The sequence below is a fragment of the Mobula hypostoma genome, chromosome 20 (genome assembly GCF_963921235.1).
Source record: "Mobula hypostoma chromosome 20, sMobHyp1.1, whole genome shotgun sequence".
Taxonomy (NCBI): domain Eukaryota; kingdom Metazoa; phylum Chordata; class Chondrichthyes; order Myliobatiformes; family Myliobatidae; genus Mobula; species Mobula hypostoma.
The window spans coordinates 21,000,484-21,024,750 of record NC_086116.1 but is presented as its reverse complement, the minus strand read 5'-3'; the positions used below and the strand labels follow the sequence as shown (position 1 = coordinate 21,024,750).

General features: G+C 36.4%; 2 protein-coding genes and 1 long non-coding RNA gene across 3 annotated transcripts in view; all 3 read right to left on the bottom strand.

Annotated features, from left to right (window-relative positions):
- LOC134359594 (mucin-2-like) overlaps positions 1-1,535 on the bottom strand; it is a 40,880-nt gene extending 39,345 nt beyond the window's left edge. The window contains exons 1-3 of the mRNA XM_063073091.1: positions 1,529-1,535; positions 859-912; positions 515-568 (exon numbers count right to left, since the gene is read on the bottom strand). Coding sequence (XP_062929161.1) covers positions 515-568; positions 859-912; positions 1,529-1,535 — 115 coding nt within the window. The remainder of the gene's footprint in view (positions 1-514; positions 569-858; positions 913-1,528) is intronic.
- A 154-nt stretch (positions 1,536-1,689) lies between these two features.
- On the bottom strand, positions 1,690-2,880 carry LOC134359368 (uncharacterized). Its single transcript, XR_010021095.1, has 3 exons — positions 2,825-2,880; positions 2,039-2,092; positions 1,690-1,732 (listed from the first exon to the last, which is right to left on the bottom strand). It is a non-coding gene; the product is annotated as an uncharacterized LOC134359368 (long non-coding RNA).
- Positions 2,881-5,373: 2,493 nt separating this feature from the next.
- The window catches only part of LOC134359593 (mucin-19-like), a 73,947-nt gene continuing 55,053 nt past the window's right edge, over positions 5,374-24,267 (bottom strand). The window contains exons 40-58 of the mRNA XM_063073090.1: positions 19,339-19,392; positions 18,996-19,049; positions 18,210-18,263; positions 17,031-17,084; positions 16,687-16,740; positions 15,901-15,954; positions 14,720-14,773; positions 14,376-14,429; positions 13,589-13,642; positions 12,408-12,461; positions 12,065-12,118; positions 11,279-11,332; positions 10,098-10,151; positions 9,755-9,808; positions 8,969-9,022; positions 7,788-7,841; positions 7,445-7,498; positions 6,659-6,712; positions 5,374-5,531 (exon numbers count right to left, since the gene is read on the bottom strand). Of these exons, the coding sequence (XP_062929160.1) occupies positions 5,374-5,531; positions 6,659-6,712; positions 7,445-7,498; positions 7,788-7,841; positions 8,969-9,022; positions 9,755-9,808; positions 10,098-10,151; positions 11,279-11,332; positions 12,065-12,118; positions 12,408-12,461; positions 13,589-13,642; positions 14,376-14,429; positions 14,720-14,773; positions 15,901-15,954; positions 16,687-16,740; positions 17,031-17,084; positions 18,210-18,263; positions 18,996-19,049; positions 19,339-19,392 (1,130 nt within the window). The remainder of the gene's footprint in view (positions 5,532-6,658; positions 6,713-7,444; positions 7,499-7,787; positions 7,842-8,968; positions 9,023-9,754; positions 9,809-10,097; positions 10,152-11,278; positions 11,333-12,064; positions 12,119-12,407; positions 12,462-13,588; positions 13,643-14,375; positions 14,430-14,719; positions 14,774-15,900; positions 15,955-16,686; positions 16,741-17,030; positions 17,085-18,209; positions 18,264-18,995; positions 19,050-19,338; positions 19,393-24,267) is intronic.

Sequence of the window (24,267 nt, the reverse complement as noted above, 5' to 3'; positions counted from 1 at the left end):
TGAATTCGAAATAGATATTTATTCGATGAACTGGTGAGAAGGTGTGAAGGGAAATTGGTAAGCGCAGGATAAAGATTCTCTTTCAATGACAGAGGCTGCCAATTTCGATGTGCATTGCACGATGAATGAATGTTCCAGCTCTTCATCGATGAAGTATTCATTAGGTATCAGGCAATATGCTATATTCAGAAATCTCGCTTTTATTAAAGATCGTCAGCATAGTTTGAAGATGGAGAGAATAATCTACTGAAAAGTCATTGCTCCTGTCATTGAATTATCATGTCTACCAGTACTGCCATACTCATTGCTGGTTTTGAGATTACTGATGGCAGTTCAATTCCACAAGCCCTGCTGGATTCATCAGCTTTTCCAGTATATTTCCAGAACGTGGTTGCAATTGTAGTCAGAAGCAATATCACCAACTGTTCCTGAAGCTATATTGAATGCAATGTTGTGATATACAGCCGAGAAGTTGTGCGGTAGAAAGGAATGTTTTGCAAATGATGTTACTCACCTGACGTTGTACTGACTGTGGGTCCTGTTGACGTTGATGTTGTTGGTGTGGTTCCTAATGAAAAAAAAGGGACATAATACTCAATCACAGCAAACAAGTGTTGGTTGTTCCAGCAGAATGTATTGAAGACTTTGACGTGTCAGTACTTTAATCTACAGTCAGTACACAACATTTTTCAGCGGGCATTTTATCTAAAATTTTGAGGGAAATTAAGGAAGAATTTTTTGCATTTATTTGGAGCTATAGTAGTAAAATTGAAGCTTCACAATTGAGGGGAAATGTAGTGCAGGTATCCACCCATTCTCCAAAGAGTTTGTGATGTTTACTGAAATGAATTTCTTTACCTGTGGAGGAACTTGTTGTGGACACTGTTGTACCAGTTGGTGTTGGTGTTGACCCTGGAGAAGAAATACAATTGCGTTTCAAGTCAAGCAGGAATCTTAAGTTAAAAGTGCAAGGTGTCACTTTTGACTTGAGTTAAGAAAGAATAATTTGACTGACTTAAAGATTTGAAGATCTATTGAGGAACATATAATCAGTTTATATTGATTCTTATTGAGCAATTGATGCTTAGTTTGTCAATGAAGTCATGCCCAGTATTTGGAAAGCATGTTATCCTTGTGTGCAGGAATTTATTCAGAATATTTAAGTGGAATAATAAGCAGAAATTTATTATGAGGACATGTGCTGAGGTGTGAATCGAAACTTGTACAGAGACTGATAAAAAATTTCCTTCCCTGACTGAATTTGAGAAGTTGGTTGTGGTTCGCCGAGTAATGAATGTCCCAAGTCTTTGTCAATAAGGTATTTAGTAGTTTTCTGCTGATGTGGTAAATACAGAAATCTCGGTGTTGTTTATCACCCACAGCATGTTTCTTGGAGGATGAGGGTATTTTATTGGAAAGTCATTGTCAATGTAATTTGATTTTTGTATCCAGTCAATTGTGCCATGGTCAATGGGGCTTTTCAAAGTATAGAGTGCGCAGAGCTCCAGAGGGCACCTGTGAAACTTACATGCCATTTTGATATTTGCACTGTTAGAGTTTGTAATCTTAATTCAGAAGATATGAAAGTGATTCTTCCACATTTTATGAGCCATTCAACATCTTAGAATCTCCCAATGAGAAGCAGAAGGAGAATGCAATGTTTGGTGTTGTCAAATGTTATATTACTAACCTGATGTGGTACTAACTGTGGGCCCTGTTGTAATTGTTGTTCCTGTTATTTGTAATGAAAGAAAAGAATATTATTTGTAAAGTATGGCAGGCAAACTTTCAGTGTTGCTGCTGACTGTATCAAAGGTACAGATAACAATAGCAGCTGAAGACCTTCATATTTGCTCAATTCTTTTTCAGAGTTCACAGCAACTTGGTCTGCTAATTCTGAGCGAAAATCTGAGACTGAAATCTGTATTGACTGCAGTAATGGTATCAAAGTATATTCTAAACTATGGGTTAGGTTTCGTAGACATGTCAAGTCATTATCTTAAAATTAGTTTATATTGACCTGAAGAATATTCCTTACCTGTCGTGGAAGTGGTCGTCGACACAGTTGTTTCAGTTGTAGATGATGTTGGTCCTAGGGAAAAAGTAGATTGTGATTCAAGTGGATCAGGAGGCTTAAAGTGTGATTCAGAAGAATGACTCACACCGATTGAATTTTTCAATTAATGTTTAGGAAACTACGACTAGATTACTGTAAGTGACCATTCGATTCCTGTTTGGTCAATGTTCTAATACACATCACTTACTATGCATGTCATCATGAGTATATGAAGATATTTGGAAAAATAGCTTTGAATTCGAAATAGATATTTATTCGATGAACTGGTGAGAAGGTGTGAAGGGAAATTGGTAAGCGCAGGATAAAGATTCTCTTTCAATGACTGAGGCTGCCAATTTCGATGTGCATTGCACGATGAATGAATGTTCCAGCTCTTCATCGATGAAATATTCATTAGGTATCAGGCAATATGCTATATTCAGAAATCTCGCTTTTATTAAAGATCGTCAGCATATTTTGAAGATGGAGAGAATAATCTACTGAAAAGTCATTGTTCCTGTCATTGAATTATCATGTCTACCAGTACTGCCATACTCATTGCTGGTTTTGAGATTACTGATGGCAGTTCAATTCCACAAGCCCTGCTGAATTCATCAGCTATTCCAGTATATTTGCAGAAAGTGGTTGCAATTGTAGTCGGAAGCAATATCACCAACTGTTCCTGAAGTTATATTGAATGCAATGTTGTGATATACAGCGGAGAAGTTCTGCGGAAGAAAGGAATGTTTTGCAAATGCTATTACTCACCTGACGTTATAATGACTGTGGGTCCTGTTGACGTTGATGTTGTTGGTGTGGTTCCTAATGAAAAAAAAAGGATATAATACTCAATCACAGCAAACAAGTGTTGGTTGTTGCAGCAGAATGTATTGAAGATTTTGACGTGTCAGTACTTTAATTTACAGTCAGTACCCAACATTTTTCAGCGGGCATTTTATCTAAAATTTTGAGGCAAATTAAGGAAGAATTTTTTGCATTTATTTGGAGCTATAGTAGTAAAATTGAAGCTTCACAACTGAGGGGAAATGTAGTGCAGGTATCCACACATTCTCCATAGAGTTTGTGATGTTTACTGAAATGACTTTCTTTACCTGTGGTGGAACTTGTTGTGGAGACTGTTGTACCAGTTGGTGTTGGTGTTGACCCTGGAGAAGAAATACAATTGCGTTTCAAGTCAAGCAGGAATCTTAAGTTAAAAGTGCAAGGTGTCACTTTTGACTTGAGTTAAGAAAGAATAATTTGACTGACTTAAAGATTTGAAGATCTATTGAGGGACATATAATCAGTTTATATTGATTCTTATTGAGCAATTGATGCTTAGTTTGTCAATGAAGTCATGCCCAGTATTTGGAAAGCATGTTATCCTTGTGTGCAGGAATTTATTCAGAATATTTAAGTGGAATAATAAGCAGAAATTTATTATGAGGACATGTGCTGAGGTGTGAATCGAAACTTGTACAGAGACTGATAAAAAATTTCCTTCCCTGACTGAATTTGAGAAGTTGGTTGTGGTTCGCCCAGGAATGAATGTCCCAAGTCTTTGACAGTAAGGTATTTAGTAGTTTTCTGCTGATATGGTAAATACAGAAATCTCGGTGTTGTTTATCACCCACAGCATGTTTCTTGGAGGATGAGGGTATTTTATTGGAAAGTCATTGTCAATGTAATTTGATTTTTGTATCCAGTCAATTGTGCCATGGTCAATGGGGCTTTTCAAAGTATAGAGTGCGCAGAGCTCCAGAGGGCACCTGTGAAACTTACATGCCATTTTGATATTTGCACTGTGAGAGTTTGTAATCTTAATTCAGAAGATATGAAAGTGATTCTTCCACATTTTATGTGCCATTCAACATCTTAGAATCTACCAATGAGAAGCAGAAGGAGAATGCAATGTTTGGTGTTGTCAAATGTTATATTACTAACCTGATGTGGTACTAACTGTGGGCCCTGTTGTAGTTGTTGTTCCTGTTATTTCTAATGAAAGAAAAGAATATTATTGTAAAGTATGGCAGGCAAACTTTCAGTGTTGCTGCTGACTGTATCAAAGGTACAGATAACAATAGCAGCTGAAGACCTTCATATTTGCTCAATTCTTTTTCAGAGTTCACAGCAACTTGGTCTGCTAATTCTGAGCGAAAATCTGAGACTGAAATCTGTATTGACTGCAGTAATGGTATCAAAGTATATTCTAAACTATGGGTTAGGTTTCGTAGACATGTCAAGTCATTATCTTAAAATTAGTTTATATTGACCTGAAGAATATTCCTTACCTGTCGTGGAAGTGGTCGTCGACACAGTTGTTTCAGTTGTAGATGATGTTGGTCCTAGGGAAAAAGTAGATTGTGATTGAAGTGGATCAGGAGGCTTAAAGTGTGATTCAGAAAAATGACTCACATCGATTGAATTTTTCAATTAATGTTTAGGAAACTACGACTAGATTACTGTAAGTGACCATTCGATTCCTGTTTGGTCAATGTTCTAATACACATCACTTACTATGCATATGATCATGAGTATATGAAGATATTTGGAAAATTTGCTTTGAATTCGAAATAGATATTTATTCGATGAACTGGTGAGAAGGTGTGAAGGGAAATTGGTAAGCGCAGGATAAAGATTCTCTTTCAATGACTGAGGCTGCCACTTTCGATGTGCATTGCACACTGAATTAATATTCCAGCTCTTCGTCGATGAAGTATTCATTAGGTATCAGGCAACATGCTATATTCAGAAATCTCGATTTTATGAACGATCGTCAGTATATTTTGAAGATGGAGAGACTACTCTACTGAAAAGTCATTCTTCCTGTCATTGAATTATCATGTCTACCAGTACTGCCATACTCATTGCTGGTTTTGAGATTACTGATGGCAGTTCAATTCCAGAAGCCCTGCTGAATTCATCAGCTATTCCAGTATATTTGCAGAAAGTGGTTGCAATTGTAGTCAGAAGCAATATCACCAACTGTTCCTGAAGTTATATTGAATGCAATATTGTGATATACAGCCGAGAAGTTGTGCGGTAGAAAGGAATGTTTTGCGAATGATATTACTCACCTGACGTTGTACTGACTGTGGGTCCTGTTGATGTTGATGTTGTTGGTGTGCTTCCTAATGAAAAAAAAAGGATATGATACTCAATCACAGCAAACAAGTGTTGGTTGTTGCAGCAGAATGTATTGAAGACTTTGACGTGTCAGTACTTTAATCTACAGTCAGTACCCAACATATTTCAGTGGGCATTTTATCTAAAATTTTGAGGGAATCTAAGGAAGAATTTTTTGCATTTATTTGGAGCTATAGTAGTAAAATTGAAGCTTCACAACTGAGGGGAAATGTAGTGCAGGTATCCACACATTCTCCAAAGAGTTTGTGATGTTTACTGAAATGATTTTCTTTACCTGTGGTGGAACTTGTTGTGGACACTGTTGTACCAGTCGGTGTTGGTGTTGACCCTGGAGAAGAAATACAATTGCGTTTCAAGTCAAGCAGGAATCTTAAGTTAAAAGTGCAAGGTGTCACTTTTGACTTGAGTTAAGAAAGAATAATTTGACTGACTTAAAGATTTGAAGATCTATTGAGGAACATATAATCAGTTTATATTGATTCATATTGACCAATTGATGCTTAGTTTGTCAATGATGTCATGCCCAGTATTTGGAAAGCATGTTATCCTTGGGTGCAGGAATTTATTCAGAATATTTAAGTGGAATAATAAGCAGAAATTTATTATGAGGACATGTACTGAGGTGTGAATCGAAACTTGTACAGAGACTGATAAAAAATTTCCTTCCCTGACTGAATTTGAGAAGTTGGTGGTGGTTCGCCGAGGAATGAATGTCCCAAGTCTTTGTCAATAAGGTATTTAGTTGTTTTCCGATAATGTGGTAAATACAGAAATCTAGGTGTTGTTTATCACCCACAGCATGTTTCTTGGAGGATGAGGGTATTTTATTGGAAAGTCATTGTCAATGTAATTTGATTTTTGTATCCAATCAATTGTGCCATGATGAATGGTGCTTTTCAAAGTATAGAGTGCGCAGAGCTCCAGAGGGCACCTGTGAGACTTACATGCCATTTTGTTATTTGCACTGTGAGAGTTTGTAATTTTACTTCAGAAGATATGAAAGTGATTCTTCCACATTTTATGTGCCATTCAACATCTTAGAATCTACCAATGAGAAGCAGAAGGAGAATGCAATGTTTGGTGTTGTCAAATGTTATATTACTAACCTGATGTGGTACTAACTGTGGGCCCTGTTGTAATTGTTGTTCCTGTTATTTGTAATGAAAGAAAAGAATATTATTGTAAAGTATGGCAGGCAAACTTTCAGTGTTGCTGCTGACTGTATGAAAGGTATAGATAACAATAGCAGCTGAAGACCGTCATATTTGCTCAATTCTTTTTCAGATTTCACAGCAACTTGGTCTGATAATTCTGAGTAAAAATCTGAGAGACTGAAATCTGTATTGACTGCAGTAATGGTATCAAAGTATATTCTAAACTAGGGGTTAGGTTTCGGAGAAATGTCAAGTCATTATCTTAAAATTAGTTTATATTGACCTGAAGAATATTCTTTACCTGTGGTGGAAGTGGTCGTCGACACAGTTGTTCCAGGTGTAGATGATGTTGGTCCTAGGGAAAAAGTACATTGTGATTCAAGTGGATCAGGAAGCTTAAAGTATGATTCAGAAAAATGATTCACACCGATTGAATTTTTCAATTAATGTTTAGGAAACTACGACCAGATTACTGTAAGTGACCATTCGATTCCTGTTTGGTCAATGTTCTAATACACATCACTTACTATGCATGTCATCATGAGTACATGAAGATATTTGGAAAATTTGCTTTGAATTCGAAATAGATATTTAATCGATGAACTGGTGAGAAGGTGTGAAGGGAAATTGGTAAGCGCAGGATAAAGATTCTCTTTCAATGACTGAGGCTGCCAATTTCAATGTGCATTGCACGATGAATGAATGTTCCAGCTCTTCGTCATTGAAGTATTCATTAGGTATCAGGCAATATGCTATATTCAGAAATCTCGCTTTTATTAAAGATCATCAGCATATTTTGAAGATGGAGAGACTACTCTACTGAAAAGTCATTCTTCCTGTCATTGAATTATCATGTCTACCAGTACTGCCATACTCATTGCTGGTTTTGAGATTACTGATGGCAGTTCAATTCCACAAGCCCTGCTGAATTCATCAGCTTTTCCAGTATATTTGCAGAAAGTGGTTGCAATTGTAGTCAGAAGCAATATCACCAACTGTTCCTGAAGTTATATTGAATGCAATGTTGTGATATACAGCCGAGAAGTTGTGCAGTGGATAGGAATGTTTTGCGAATGATATTACTCACCTGACGTTGTACTGACTGTGGGTCCTGTTGACGTTGATGTTGTTGGTGTGGTTCCTAATGAAAAAAAAAGGATATAATACTCAATCACAGCAAACAAGTGTTGGTTGTTGCAGCAGAATATATTGAAGACTTTGACGTGTCAGTACTTTAAGTTATAGTCAGTACCCAACATTTTTCAGCGGGCATTTTATATAAATTTTGAGGCAAATTAAGGAAGAATTTTTTGCATTTATTTGGAGCTATAGTAGTAAAATTGAAGCTTCACAACTGAGGGGAAATGTAGTGCAGGTATCCACCCATTCTCCAAAGAGTTTGTGATGTTTACGGAAATGACTTTCTTTACCTGTGGTGGAACTTGTTGTGGACACTGTTGTACCAGTCGGTGTTGGTGTTGACCCTGGAGAAGAAATACAATTGCGTTTCAAGTCAAGCAGGAATCTTAAGTTAAAAGTGCAAGGTGTCACTTTTGACTTGAGTTAAGAAAGAATAATTTGACTGACTTAAAGATTTGAAGATCTATTGAGGAACATATAATCAGTTTATATTGATTCTTATTGACCAATTGATGCTGAATTTGTCAATGAAGTCATGCCCAGTATTTGGAAAGCATGTTATCTTCGGGTGCAGGAATTTATTCAGAATATTTAAGTGGAATAATAAGCGGAAATTTATTATGAGGACATGTGCTGAGGTGTGAATCGAAACTTGTACAGAGACTGATAAAAAATTTCCTTCCCTGACTGAATTTGAGAAGTTGGTTGTGGTTCGCCCAGGAATGAATGTCCCAAGTCTTTGTCAATAAGGTATTTAGTAGTTTTCTGCTAATGTGGTAAATACAGAAATCTCGGTGTTGTTTATCACCCACAGCACGTTTCTTGGATGATGAGGGTATTTTATTGGAAAGTCATTGTCAATGTAATTTGATTTTTGTATCCAATCAATTGTGCCATGGTCAATGGTGCTTTTCAAAGTATAGAGTGCGCAGAGCCCCAGAGGGCACCTGTGAAACTTACATGCCATTTTGATATTTGCACTGTGAGAGGTTGTACTTTTAATTGAGAATATATGAAAGTGATTCTTCCACATTTTATGTGCCATTCAACATCTTAGAATCTCCCAATGAGAAGCAGAAGGAGAATGCAATGTTTGGTGTTGTAAAATGTTATATTACTAACCTGATGTGGGACTAACTGTGGGCCCTGTTGTAGTTGTTGTTCCTGTTATTTGTAATGAAAGAAAAGAATATTATTGTAAAGTATGGCAGGCAAACTTTCAGTGTTGCTGCTGACTGTATCAAAGGTATAGATAACAATAGCAGCTGAAGACCGTCATATTTGCTCAATTCTTTTTCAGATTTCACAGCAACTTGGTCTGATAATTCTGAGCGAAAATCTGAGAGACTGAAATCTGTATTGACTGCAGTAATGGTATCAAAGTATATTCTAAACTAGGGGTTAGGTTTCGGAGAAATGTCAAGTCATTATCTTAAAATTAGTTTATATTGACCTGAAGAATATTCTTTACCTGTGGTGGAAGTGGTCGTCGACACAGTTGTTCCAGGTGTAGATGATGTTGGTCCTAGGGAAAAAGTACATTGTGATTCAAGTGGATCAGGAAGCTTAAAGTATGATTCAGAAAAATGATTCACACCGATTGAATTTTTCAATTAATGTTTAGGAAACTACGACTAGATTACTGTAAGTGACCATTCGATTCCTGTTTGGTCAATGTTCTAATACACATCACTTACTATGCATGTCATCATGAGTACATGAAGATATTTGGAAAATTTGCTTTGAATTCGAAATAGATATTTAATCGATGAACTGGTGAGAAGGTGTGAAGGGAAATTGGTAAGCGCAGGATAAAGATTCTCTTTCAATGACTGAGGCTGCCAATTTCAATGTGCATTGCACGATGAATGAATGTTCCAGCTCTTCGTCATTGAAGTATTCATTAGGTATCAGGCAATATGCTATATTCAGAAATCTCGCTTTTATTAAAGATCATCAGCATATTTTGAAGATGGAGAGACTACTCTACTGAAAAGTCATTCTTCCTGTCATTGAATTATCATGTCTACCAGTACTGCCATACTCATTGCTGGTTTTGAGATTACTGATGGCAGTTCAATTCCACAAGCCCTGCTGAATTCATCAGCTTTTCCAGTATATTTGCAGAAAGTGGTTGCAATTGTAGTCAGAAACAATATCACCAACTGTTCCTGAAGTTATATTGAATGCAATGTTGTGATATATAGCCGAGAAGTTGTGCAGTGGATAGGAATGTTTTGCGAATGATATTACTCACCTGACGTTGTACTGACTGTGGGTCCTGTTGACGTTGATGTTGTTGGTGTGGTTCCTAATGAAAAAAAAAGGATATAATACTCAATCACAGCAAACAAGTGTTGGTTGTTGCAGCAGAATATATTGAAGACTTTGACGTGTCAGTACTTTAAGTTATAGTCAGTACCCAACATTTTTCAGCGGGCATTTTATATAAATTTGGAGGCAAATTAAGGAAGAATTTTTTGCATTTATTTGGAGCTATAGTAGTAAAATTGAAGCTTCACAACTGAGGGGAAATGTAGTGCAGGTATCCACACATTCTCCAAAGAGTTTGTGATGTTTACTGAAATGACTTTCTTTACCTGTGGTGGAACTTGTTGTGGACACTGTTGTACCAGTTGGTGTTGGTGTTGACCCTGGAGAAGAAATACAATTGCATTTCAAGTCAAGCAGGAATCTTAAGTTAAAAGTGCAAGGTGTCACTTTTGACTTGAGTTAAGAAAGAATAATTTGACTGACTTAAAGATTTGAAGATCTATTGAGGAACATATAATCAGTTTATATTGATTCTTATTGACGAATTGATGCTTAGTTTGTCAATGAAGTCATGCCCAGTATTTGGAAAGCATGTTATCCTTGTGTGCAGGAATTTATTCAGAATATTTCAGTGGAATAATAAGCAGAAATTTATTATGAGGACATGTGCTGAGGTGTGAATCGAAACTTGTACAGAGACTGATAAAAAATTTCCTTCCCTGACTGAATTTGAGAAGTTGGTTGTGGTTCGCCCAGGAATGAATGTCCCAAGTCTTTGTCAATAAGGTATTTAGTAGTTTTCTGCTAATGTGGTAAATACAGAAATCTCGGTGTTGTTTATCACCCACAGCATGTTTCTTGGAGGATGAGGGTATTTTATTGGAAAGTCATTGTCAATGTAATTTGATTTTTGTATCCAATCAATTGTGCCATGGTCAATGGTGCTTTTCAAAGTATAGAGTGCGCAGAGCTCCAGAGGGCACCTGTGAAACTTACATGCCATTTTGATATTTGCACTGTGAGAGTTTGTAATTTTAATTCAGAAGATATGAAAGTGATTCTTCCACATTTTATGTGCCATTCAACATCTTAGAATCTACCAATGAGAAGCAGAAGGAGAATGCAATGTTTGGTGTTGTAAAATGTTATATTACTAACCTGATGTGGTACTAACTGTGGGCCCTGTTGTAATTGTTGTTCCTGTTATTTGTAATGAAAGAAAAGAATATTATTGTAAAGTATGGCAGGCAAACTTTCAGTGTTGCTGCTGACTGTATCAAAGGTATAGATAACAATAGCAGCTGAAGACCGTCATATTTGCTCAATTCTTTTTCAGATTTCACAGCAACTTGGTCTGATAATTCTGAGTAAAAATCTGAGAGACTGAAATCTGTATTGACTGCAGTAATGGTATCAAAGTATATTCTAAACTAGGGGTTAGGTTTCGGAGAAATGTCAAGTCATTATCTTAAAATTAGTTTATATTGACCTGAAGAATATTCTTTACCTGTGGTGGAAGTGGTCGTCGACACAGTTGTTCCAGGTGTAGATGATGTTGGTCCTAGGGAAAAAGTACATTGTGATTCAAGTGGATCAGGAAGCTTAAAGTATGATTCAGAAAAATGATTCACACCGATTGAATTTTTCAATTAATGTTTAGGAAACTACGACTAGATTACTGTAAGTGACCATTCGATTCCTGTTTGGTCAATGTTCTAATACACATCACTTACTATGCATGTCATCATGAGTACATGAAGATATTTGGAAAATTTGCTTTGAATTCGAAATAGATATTTAATCGATGAACTGGTGAGAAGGTGTGAAGGGAAATTGGTAAGCGCAGGATAAAGATTCTCTTTCAATGACTGAGGCTGCCAATTTCAATGTGCATTGCACGATGAATGAATGTTCCAGCTCTTCGTCATTGAAGTATTCATTAGGTATCAGGCAATATGCTATATTCAGAAATCTCGCTTTTATTAAAGATCATCAGCATATTTTGAAGATGGAGAGACTACTCTACTGAAAAGTCATTCTTCCTGTCATTGAATTATCATGTCTACCAGTACTGCCATACTCATTGCTGGTTTTGAGATTACTGATGGCAGTTCAATTCCACAAGCCCTGCTGAATTCATCAGCTTTTCCAGTATATTTGCAGAAAGTGGTTGCAATTGTAGTCAGAAGCAATATCACCAACTGTTCCTGAAGTTATATTGAATGCAATGTTGTGATATACAGCCGAGAAGTTGTGCAGTGGATAGGAATGTTTTGCGAATGATATTACTCACCTGACGTTGTACTGACTGTGGGTCCTGTTGACGTTGATGTTGTTGGTGTGGTTCCTAATGAAAAAAAAAGGATATAATACTCAATCACAGCAAACAAGTGTTGGTTGTTGCAGCAGAATATATTGAAGACTTTGACGTGTCAGTACTTTAAGTTATAGTCAGTACCCAACATTTTTCAGCGGGCATTTTATATAAATTTTGAGGCAAATTAAGGAAGAATTTTTTGCATTTATTTGGAGCTATAGTAGTAAAATTGAAGCTTCACAACTGAGGGGAAATGTAGTGCAGGTATCCACACATTCTCCAAAGAGTTTGTGATGTTTACTGAAATGACTTTCTTTACCTGTGGTGGAACTTGTTGTGGACACTGTTGTACCAGTTGGTGTTGGTGTTGACCCTGGAGAAGAAATACAATTGCGTTTCAAGTCAAGCAGGAATCTTAAGTTAAAAGTGCAAGGTGTCACTTTTGACTTGAGTTAAGAAAGAATAATTTGACTGACTTAAAGATTTGAAGATCTATTGAGGAACATATAATCAGTTTATATTGATTCTTATTGACGAATTGAGGCTTAGTTTGTCAATGAAGTCATGCCCAGTATTTGGAATGCATGTTATCCTTGGGTGCAGGAATTTATTCAGAATATTTAAGTGGAATAATAAGCAGAAATTCATTATGAGGACATGTGCTGAGGTGTGAATCGAAACTTGTACAGAGACTGATAAAAAATTTCCTTCCCTGACTGAATTTGAGAAGTTGGTTGTGGTTCGCCCAGGAATGAATGTCCCAAGTCTTTGTCAATATTGTATTTAGTAGTTTTCTGCTAATGTGGTAAACACAGAAATCTAGGTGTTGTTTATCACCCACAGCACGTTTCTTGGATGATGAGGGTATTTTATTGGAAAGTCATTGTCAATGTAATTTGATTTTTGTATCCAATCAATTGTGCCATGGTGAATGGTGCTTTTCAAAGTATAGAGTGCGTAGAGCTCCAGAGGGCACCTGTGAAACTTACATGCCATTTTGATATTTGCACTGTGAGAGTTTGTACTTTTAATTCAGAAGATATGAAAGTGATTCTTCCACATTTTATGTGCCATTCAACATCTTAGAATCTACCAATGAGAAGCAGAAGGAGAATGCAATGTTTGGTGTTGTAAAATGTTATATTACTAACCTGATGTGGTACTAACTGTGGGCCCTGTTGTAATTGTTGTTCCTGTTATTTGTAATGAAAGAAAAGAATATTATTGTAAAGTATGGCAGGCAAACTTTCAGTGTTGCTGCTGACTGTATGAAAGGTATAGATAACAATAGCAGCTGAAGACCGTCATATTTGCTCAATTCTTTTTCAGATTTCACAGCAACTTGGTCTGATAATTCTGAGTAAAAATCTGAGAGACTGAAATCTGTATTGACTGCAGTAATGGTATCAAAGTATATTCTAAACTAGGGGTTAGGTTTCGGAGAAATGTCAAGTCATTATCTTAAAATTAGTTTATATTGACCTGAAGAATATTCTTTACCTGTGGTGGAAGTGGTCGTCGACACAGTTGTTCCAGGTGTAGATGATGTTGGTCCTAGGGAAAAAGTACATTGTGATTCAAGTGGATCAGGAAGCTTAAAGTATGATTCAGAAAAATGATTCACACCGATTGAATTTTTCAATTAATGTTTAGGAAACTACGACTAGATTACTGTAAGTGACCATTCGATTCCTGTTTGGTCAATGTTCTAATACACATCACTTACTATGCATGTCATCATGAGTACATGAAGATATTTGGAAAATTTGCTTTGAATTCGAAATAGATATTTAATCGATGAACTGGTGAGAAGGTGTGAAAGGGAAATTGGTAAGCGCAGGATAAAGATTCTCTTTCAATGACTGAGGCTGCCAATTTCAATGTGCATTGCACGATGAATGAATGTTCCAGCTCTTCGTCATTGAAGTATTCATTAGGTATCAGGCAATATGCTATATTCAGAAATCTCGCTTTTATTAAAGATCATCAGCATATTTTGAAGATGGAGAGACTACTCTACTGAAAAGTCATTCTTCCTGTCATTGAATTATCATGTCTACCAGTACTGCCATACTCATTGCTGGTTTTGAGATTACTGATGGCAGTTCAATTCCACAAGCCCTGCTGAATTCATCAGCTTTTCCAGTATATTTGCAGAAAGTGGTTGCAATTGTAGTCAGAAGCAATATCACCAACTGTTCCTGAAGTTATATTGAATGCAATGTTGTGATATACAGCCGAGAAGTTGTGCAGTGGATAGGAATGTTTTGCGAATGATATTACTCACCTGACGTTGTACTGACTGTGGGTCCTGTTGACGTTGATGTTGTTGGTGTGGTTCCTAATGAAAAAAAAAAGGATATAATACTCAATCACAGCAAACAAGTGTTGGTTGTTGCAGCAGAATATATTGAAGACTTTGACGTGTCAGTACTTTAATTTATAGTCAGTACCCAACATTTTTCTGCGGGCATTTTATATAAATTTTGAGGCAAATTAAGGAAGAATTTTTTGCATTTATTTGGAGCTATAGTAGTAAAATTGAAGCTTCACAACTGAGGGGAAATGTAGTGCAGGTATCCACCCATTCTCCAAAGAGTTTGTGATGTTTACTGAAATGACTTTCTTTACCTGTGGTGGAACTTGTTGTGGACACTGTTGTACCAGTTGGTGTTGGGGTTGACCCTGGAGAAGAAATACAATTGCGTTTCAAGTCAAGCAGGAATCTTAAGTTAAAAGTGCAAGGTGTCACTTTTGACTTGAGTTAAGAAAGAATAATTTGACTGACTTAAAGATTTGAAGATCTATTGAGGAACATATAATCAATTTATATTGATTCTTATTGACGAATTGATGCTTAGTTTGTCAATGAAGTCATGCCCAGTATTTGGAATGCATGTTATCCTTGGGTGCAGGAATTTATTCAGAATATTTAAGTGGAATAATAAGCAGAAATTTATTATGAGGACATGTGCTGAGGTGTGAATCGAAACTTGTACAGAGACTGATAAAAAATTTCCTTCCCTGACTGAATTTGAGAAGTTGGTTGTGGTTCGCCCAGGAATGAATGTCCCAAGTCTTTGTCAATATTGTATTTAGTAGTTTTCTGCTAATGTGGTAAATACAGAAATCTAGGTGTTGTTTATCACCCACAGCATGTTTCTTGGAGGATGAGGGTATTTTATTGGAAAGTCATTGTCAATGTAATTTGATTTTTGTATCCAATCAATTGTGCCATGGTGAATGGTGCTTTTCAAAGTATAGAGTGCGCAGAGCTCCAGAGGGCACCTGTGAAACTTACATGCCATTTTGATATTTGCACTGTGAGAGTTTGTAATTTTAATTCAGAAGATATGAAAGTGATTCTTCCACATTTTATGTGCCATTCAACATCTTAGAATCTACCAATGAGAAGCAGAAGGAGAATGCAATGTTTGGTGTTGTAAAATGTTATATTACTAACCTGATGTGGTACTAACTGTGGGCCCTGTTGTAATTGTTGTTCCTGTTATTTGTAATGAAAGAAAAGAATATTATTGTAAAGTATGGCAGGCAAACTTTCAGTGTTGCTGCTGACTGTATGAAAGGTATAGATAACAATAGCAGCTGAAGACCGTCATATTTGCTCAATTCTTTTTCAGATTTCACAGCAACTTGGTCTGATAATTCTGAGTAAAAATCTGAGAGACTGAAATCTGTATTGACTGCAGTAATGGTATCAAAGTATATTCTAAACTAGGGGTTAGGTTTCGGAGAAATGTCAAGTCATTATCTTAAAATTAGTTTATATTGACCTGAAGAATATTCTTTACCTGTGGTGGAAGTGGTCGTCGACACAGTTGTTCCAGGTGTAGATGATGTTGGTCCTAGGGAAAAAGTACATTGTGATTCAAGTGGATCAGGAAGCTTAAAGTATGATTCAGAAAAATGATTCACACCGATTGAATTTTTCAATTAATGTTTAGGAAACTACGACTAGATTACTGTAAGTGACCATTCGATTCCTGTTTGGTCAATGTTCTAATACACATCACTTACTATGCATGTCATCATGAGTACATGAAGATATTTGGAAAATTTGCTTTGAATTCGAAATAGATATTTAATCGATGAACTGGTGAGAAGGTGTGAAGGGAAATTGGTAAGCGCAGGATAAAGATTCTCTTTCAATGACTGAGGCTGCCAATTTCAATGTGCATTGCACGATGAATGAATGTTCCAGCTCTTCGTCGATGAAGTATTCATTAGGTATCAGGCAATATGCTATATTCAGAAATCTCGCTTTTATTAAAGATCATCAGCATATTTTGAAGATGGAGAGACTACTCTACTGAAAAGTCATTCTTCCTGTCATTGAATTATCATGTCTACCAGTACTGCCATACTCATTGCTGGTTTTGAGATTACTGATGGCAGTTCAATTCCACAAGCCCTGCTGAATTCATCAGCTTTTCCAGTATATTTGCAGAAAGTGGTTGCAATTGTAGTCAGAAGCAATATCACCAACTGTTCCTGAAGTTATATTGAATGCAATGTTGTGATATACAGCCGAGAAGTTGTGCAGTGGATAGGAATGTTTTGCGAATGATATTACTCACCTGACGTTGTACTGACTGTGGGTCCTGTTGACGTTGATGTTGTTGGTGTGGTTCCTAATGAAAAAAAAAAGGATATAATACTCAATCACAGCAAACAAGTGTTGGTTGTTGCAGCAGAATATATTGAAGACTTTGACGTGTCAGTACTTTAATTTATAGTCAGTACCCAACATTTTTCTGCGGGCATTTTATATAAATTTTGAGGCAAATTAAGGAAGAATTTTTTGCATTTATTTGGAGCTATAGTAGTAAAATTGAAGCTTTACAACTGAGGGGAAATGTAGTGCAGGTATCCACCCATTCTCCAAAGAGTTTGTGATGTTTACTGAAATGACTTTCTTTACCTGTGGTGGAACTTGTTGTGGACACTGTTGTAGCAGTTGGTGTTGGGGTTGACCCTGGAGAAGAAATACAATTGCGTTTCAAGTCAAGCAGGAATCTTAAGTTAAAAGTGCAAGGTGTCACTTTTGACTTGAGTTAAGAAAGAATAATTTGACTGACTTAAAGATTTGAAGATCTATTGAGGAACATATAATCAATTTATATTGATTCTTATTGACGAATTGATGCTTAGTTTGTCAATGAAGTCATGCCCAGTATTTGGAATGCATGTTATCCTTGGGTGCAGGAATTTATTCAGAATATTTAAGTGGAATAATAAGCAGAAATTTATTATGAGGACATGTACTGAGGTGTGAATCGAAACTTGTACAGAGACTGATAAAAAATTTCCTTCCCTGACTGAATTTGAGAAGTTGGTTGTGGCTCGCCCAGGAATGAATGTCCCAAGTCTTTGTCAATATTGTATTTAGTAGTTTTCTGCTAATGTGGTAAACACAGAAATCTAGGTGTTGTTTATCACCCACAGCATGTTTCTTGGAGGATGAGGGTATTTTATTGAAAGTCATTGTCAATGTAATTTGATTTTTGTATCCAATCATTGTGCCATGGTCAATGGTGCTTTTCAAAGTATAGAGTGCGCCGAGCTCCAGAGGGCACCTGTGAAACTTACATGCCATTTTGATATTTGCACTGTGAGAGTTTGTAATTTTAATTCAGAAGATATGAAAGTGATTCTTCCACATTTTATGTGCCATTCAACATCTTAGAATCTACCAATGAGAAGCAGAAGGAGAATGCAATGTTTGGTGTTGTAAAATGTTATATTACTAACCTGATGTGGTACTAACTGTGGGCCCTGTTGTAATTGTTGTTCCTGTTATTTGTAATGAAAGAAAAGAATATTATTGTAAAGTATGGCAGGCAAACTTTCAGTGTTGCTGCTGACTGTATGAAAGGTATAGATAACAATAGCAGCTGAAGACCGTCATATTTGCTCAATTCTTTTTCAGATTTCACAGCAACTTGGTCTGATAATTCTGAGTAAAAATCTGAGAGACTGAAATCTGTATTGACTGCAGTAATGGTATCAAAGTATATTCTAAACTAGGGGTTAGGTTTCGGAGAAATGTCAAGTCATTATCTTAAAATTAGTTTATATTGACCTGAAGAATATTCTTTACCTGTGGTGGAAGTGGTCGTCGACACAGTTGTTCCAGGTGTAGATGATGTTGGTCCTAGGGAAAAAGTACATTGTGATTCAAGTGGATCAGGAAGCTTAAAGTATGATTCAGAAAAATGATTCACACCGATTGAATTTTTCAATTAATGTTTAGGAAACTACGACTAGATTACTGTAAGTGACCATTCGATTCCTGTTTGGTCAATGTTCTAATACACATCACTTACTATGCATGTCATCATGAGTACATGAAGATATTTGGAAAATTTGCTTTGAATTCGAAATAGATATTTAATCGATGAACTGGTGAGAAGGTGTGAAGGGAAATTGGTAAGCGCAGGATAAAGATTCTCTTTCAATGACTGAGGCTGCCAATTTCAATGTGCATTGCACGATGAATGAATGTTCCAGCTCTTCGTCGATGAAGTATTCATTAGGTATCAGGCAATATGCTATATTCAGAAATCTCGCTTTTATTAAAGATCATCAGCATATTTTGAAGATGGAGAGACTACTCTACTGAAAAGTCATTCTTCCTGTCATTGAATTATCATGTCTACCAGTACTGCCATACTCATTGCTGGTTTTGAGATTACTGATGGCAGTTCAATTCCACAAGCCCTGCTGAATTCATCAGCTTTTCCAGTATATTTGCAGAAAGTGGTTGCAATTGTAGTCAGAAGCAATATCACCAACTGTTCCTGAAGTTATATTGAATGCAATGTTGTGATATACAGCCGAGAAGTTGTGCAGTGGATAGGAATGTTTTGCGAATGATATTACTCACCTGACGTTGTACTGACTGTGGGTCCTGTTGACGTTGATGTTGTTGGTGTGGTTCCTAATGAAAAAAAAAGGATATAATACTCAATCACAGCAAACAAGTGTTGGTTGTTGCAGCAGAATATATTGAAGACTTTGACGTGTCAGTACTTTAATTTATAGTCAGTACCCAACATTTTTCAGCGGGCATTTTATATAAATTTTGAGGCAAATTAAGGAAGAATTTTTTGCATTTATTTGGAGCTATAGTAGTAAAATTGAAGCTTCACAACTGAGGGGAAATGTAGTGCAGGTATCCACCCATTCTCCAAAGAGTTTGTGATGTTTACTGAAATGACTTTCTTTACCTGTGGTGGAACTTGTTGTGGACACTGTTGTACCAGTTGGTGTTGGGGTTGACCCTGGAGAAGAAATACAATTGCGTTTCAAGTCAAGCAGGAATCTTAAGTTAAAAGTGCAAGGTGTCACTTTTGACTTGAGTTAAGAAAGAATAATTTGACTGACTTAAAGATTTGAAGATCTATTGAGGAACATATAATCAATTTATATTGATTCTTATTGACGAATTGATGCTTAGTTTGTCAATGAAGTCATGCCCAGTATTTGGAATGCATGTTATCCTTGGGTGCAGGAATTTATTCAGAATATTTAAGTGGAATAATAAGCAGAAATTTATTATGAGGACATGTACTGAGGTGTGAATCGAAACTTGTACAGAGACTGATAAAAAATTTCCTTCCCTGACTGAATTTGAGAAGTTGGTAGGTGGTTCGCCCAGGAATGAATGTCCCAAGTCTTTGTCCATATTGTATTTAGTAGTTTTCTGCTAATGTGGTAAACACAGAAATCTAGGTGTTGTTTATCACCCACAGCATGTTTCTTGGAGGATGAGGGTATTTTATTGAAAGTCATTGTCAATGTAATTTGATTTTTGTATCCAATCATTGTGCCATGGTCAATGGTGCTTTTCAAAGTATAGAGTGCGCCGAGCTCCAGAGGGCACCTGTGAAACTTACATGCCATTTTGATATTTGCACTGTGAGAGTTTGTAATTTTAATTCAGAAGATATGAAAGTGATTCTTCCACATTTTATGTGCCATTCAACATCTTAGAATCTACCAATGAGAAGCAGAAGGAGAATGCAATGTTTGGTGTTGTAAAATGTTATATTACTAACCTGATGTGGTACTAACTGTGGGCCCTGTTGTAATTGTTGTTCCTGTTATTTGTAATGAAAGAAAAGAATATTATTGTAAAGTATGGCAGGCAAACTTTCAGTGTTGCTGCTGACTGTATGAAAGGTATAGATAACAATAGCAGCTGAAGACCGTCATATTTGCTCAATTCTTTTTCAGATTTCACAGCAACTTGGTCTGATAATTCTGAGTAAAAATCTGAGAGACTGAAATCTGTATTGACTGCAGTAATGGTATCAAAGTATATTCTAAACTAGGGGTTAGGTTTCGGAGAAATGTCAAGTCATTATCTTAAAATTAGTTTATATTGACCTGAAGAATATTCTTTACCTGTGGTGGAAGTGGTCGTCGACACAGTTGTTCCAGGTGTAGATGATGTTGGTCCTAGGGAAAAAGTACATTGTGATTCAAGTGGATCAGGAAGCTTAAAGTATGATTCAGAAAAATGATTCACACCGATTGAATTTTTCAATTAATGTTTAGGAAACTACGACTAGATTACTGTAAGTGACCATTCGATTCCTGTTTGGTCAATGTTCTAATACACATCACTTACTATGCATGTCATCATGAGTACATGAAGATATTTGGAAAATTTGCTTTGAATTCGAAATAGATATTTAATCGATGAACTGGTGAGAAGGTGTGAAGGGAAATTGGTAAGCGCAGGATAAAGATTCTCTTTCAATGACTGAGGCTGCCAATTTCAATGTGCATTGCACGATGAATGAATGTTCCAGCTCTTCGTCATTGAAGTATTCATTAGGTATCAGGCAATATGCTATATTCAGAAATCTCGCTTTTATTAAAGATCATCTGCATATTTTGAAGATGGAGAGACTACTCTACTGAAAAGTCATTCTTCCTGTCATTGAATTATCATGTCTACCAGTACTGCCATACTCATTGCTGGTTTTGAGATTACTGATGGCAGTTCAATTCCACAAGCCCTGCTGAATTCATCAGCTTTTCCAGTATATTTGCAGAAAGTGGTTGCAATTGTAGTCAGAAGCAATATCACCAACTGTTCCTGAAGTTATATTGAATGCAATGTTGTGATATACAGCCGAGAAGTTGTGCAGTGGATAGGAATGTTTTGCGAATGATATTACTCACCTGACGTTGTACTGACTGTGGGTCCTGTTGACGTTGATGTTGTTGGTGTGGTTCCTAATGAAAAAAAAAAGGATATAATACTCAATCACAGCAAACAAGTGTTGGTTGTTGCAGCAGAATATATTGAAGACTTTGACGTGTCAGTACTTTAAGTTATAGTCAGTACCCAACATTTTTCAGCGGGCATTTTATATAAATTTTGAGGCAAATTAAGGAAGAATTTTTTGCATTTATTTGGAGCTATAGTAGTAAAATTGAAGCTTCACAACTGAGGGGAAATGTAGTGCAGGTATCCACACATTCTCCAAAGAGTTTGTGATGTTTACTGAAATGACTTTCTTTACCTGTGGTGGAACTTGTTGTGGACACTGTTGTACCAGTCGGTGTTGGTGTTGACCCTGGAGAAGAAATACAATTGCGTTTCAAGTCAAGCAGGAATCTTAAGTTAAAAGTGCAAGGTGTCACTTTTGACTTGAGTTAAGAAAGAATAATTTGACTGACTTAAAGATTTGAAGATCTATTGAGGAACATATAATCAGTTTATATTGATTCTTATTGACCAATTGATGCTGAGTTTGTCAATGAAGTCATGCCCAGTATTTGGAAAGCATGTTATCTTCGGGTGCAGGAATTTATTCAGAATATTTAAGTGGAATAATAAGCAGAAATTTATGATGAGGACATGTGCTGAGGTGTGAATCGAAACTTGTACAGAGACTGATAAAAAATTTCCTTCCCTGACTGAATTTGAGAAGTTGGTTGTGGCTCGCCCAGGAATGAATGTCCCAAGTCTTTGTCAATATTGTATTTAGTAGTTTTCTGCTAATGTGGTAAACACAGAAATCTAGGTGTTGTTTATCACCCACAGCATGTTTCTTGGAGGATGAGGGTATTTTATTGAAAGTCATTGTCAATGTAATTTGATTTTTGTATCCAATCATTGTGCCATGGTCAATGGTGCTTTTCAAAGTATAGAGTGCGCCGAGCTCCAGAGGGCACCTGTGAAACTTACATGCCATTTTGATATTTGCACTGTGAGAGTTTGTAATTTTAATTCAGAAGATATGAAAGTGATTCTTCCACATTTTATGTGCCATTCAACATCTTAGAATCTCCCAATGAGAAGCAGAAGGAGAATGCAATGTTTGGTGTTGTAAAATGTTATATTACTAACCTGATGTGGTACTAACTGTGGGCCCTGTTGTAATTGTTGTTCCTGTTATTTGTAATGAAAGAAAAGAATATTATTGTAAAGTATGGCAGGCAAACTTTCAGTGTTGCTGCTGACTGTATGAAAGGTATAGATAACAATAGCAGCTGAAGACCGTCATATTTGCTCAATTCTTTTTCAGATTTCACAGCAACTTGGTCTGATAATTCTGAGTAAAAATCTGAGAGACTGAAATCTGTATTGACTGCAGTAATGGTATCAAAGTATATTTTAAACTAGGGGTTAGGTTTCGGAGAAATGTCAAGTCATTATCTTAAAATTAGTTTATATTGACCTGAAGAATATTCTTTACCTGTGGTGGAAGTGGTCGTCGACACAGTTGTTCCAGGTGTAGATGATGTTGGTCCTAGGGAAAAAGTACATTGTGATTCAAGTGGATCAGGAAGCTTAAAGTATGATTCAGAAAAATGATTCACACCGATTGAATTTTTCAATTAATGTTTAGGAAACTACGACTAGATTACTGTAAGTGACCATTCGATTCCTGTTTGGTCAATGTTCTAATACACATCACTTACTATGCATGTCATCATGAGTACATGAAGATATTTGGAAAATTTGCTTTGAATTCGAAATAGATATTTAATCGATGAACTGGTGAGAAGGTGTGAAGGGAAATTGGTAAGCGCAGGATAAAGATTCTCTTTCAATGACTGAGGCTGCCAATTTCAATGTGCATTGCACGATGAATGAATGTTCCAGCTCTTCGTCGATGAAGTATTCATTAGGTATCAGGCAATATGCTATATTCAGAAATCTCGCTTTTATTAAAGATCATCAGCATATTTTGAAGATGGAGAGACTACTCTACTGAAAAGTCATTCTTCCTGTCATTGAATTATCATGTCTACCAGTACTGCCATACTCATTGCTGGTTTTGAGATTACTGATGGCAGTTCAATTCCACAAGCCCTGCTGAATTCATCAGCTTTTCCAGTATATTTGCAGAAAGTGGTTGCAATTGTAGTCAGAAGCAATATCACCAACTGTTCCTGAAGTTATATTGAATGCAATGTTGTGATATACAGCCGAGAAGTTGTGCAGTGGATAGGAATGTTTTGCGAATGATATTACTCACCTGACGTTGTACTGACTGTGGGTCCTGTTGACGTTGATGTTGTTGGTGTGGTTCCTAATGAAAAAAAAAGGATATAATACTCAATCACAGCAAACAAGTGTTGGTTGTTGCAGCAGAATATATTGAAGACTTTGACGTGTCAGTACTTTAATTTATAGTCAGTACCCAACATTTTTCAGCGGGCATTTTATATAAATTTTGAGGCAAATTAAGGAAGAATTTTTTGCATTTATTTGGAGCTATAGTAGTAAAATTGAAGCTTCACAACTGAGGGGAAATGTAGTGCAGGTATCCACCCATTCTCCAAAGAGTTTGTGATGTTTACTGAAATGACTTTCTTTACCTGTGGTGGAACTTGTTGTGGACACTGTTGTACCAGTCGGTGTTGGTGTTGACCCTGGAGAAGAAATACAATTGCGTTTCAAGTCAAGCAGGAATCTTAAGTTAAAAGTGCAAGGTGTCACTTTTGACTTGAGTTAAGAAAGAATAATTTGACTGACTTAAAGATTTGAAGATCTATTGAGGAACATATAATCAGTTTATATTGATTCTTATTGACCAATTGATGCTGAGTTTGTCAATGAAGTCATGCCCAGTATTTGGAAAGCATGTTATCTTCGGGTGCAGGAATTTATTCAGAATATTTAAGTGGAA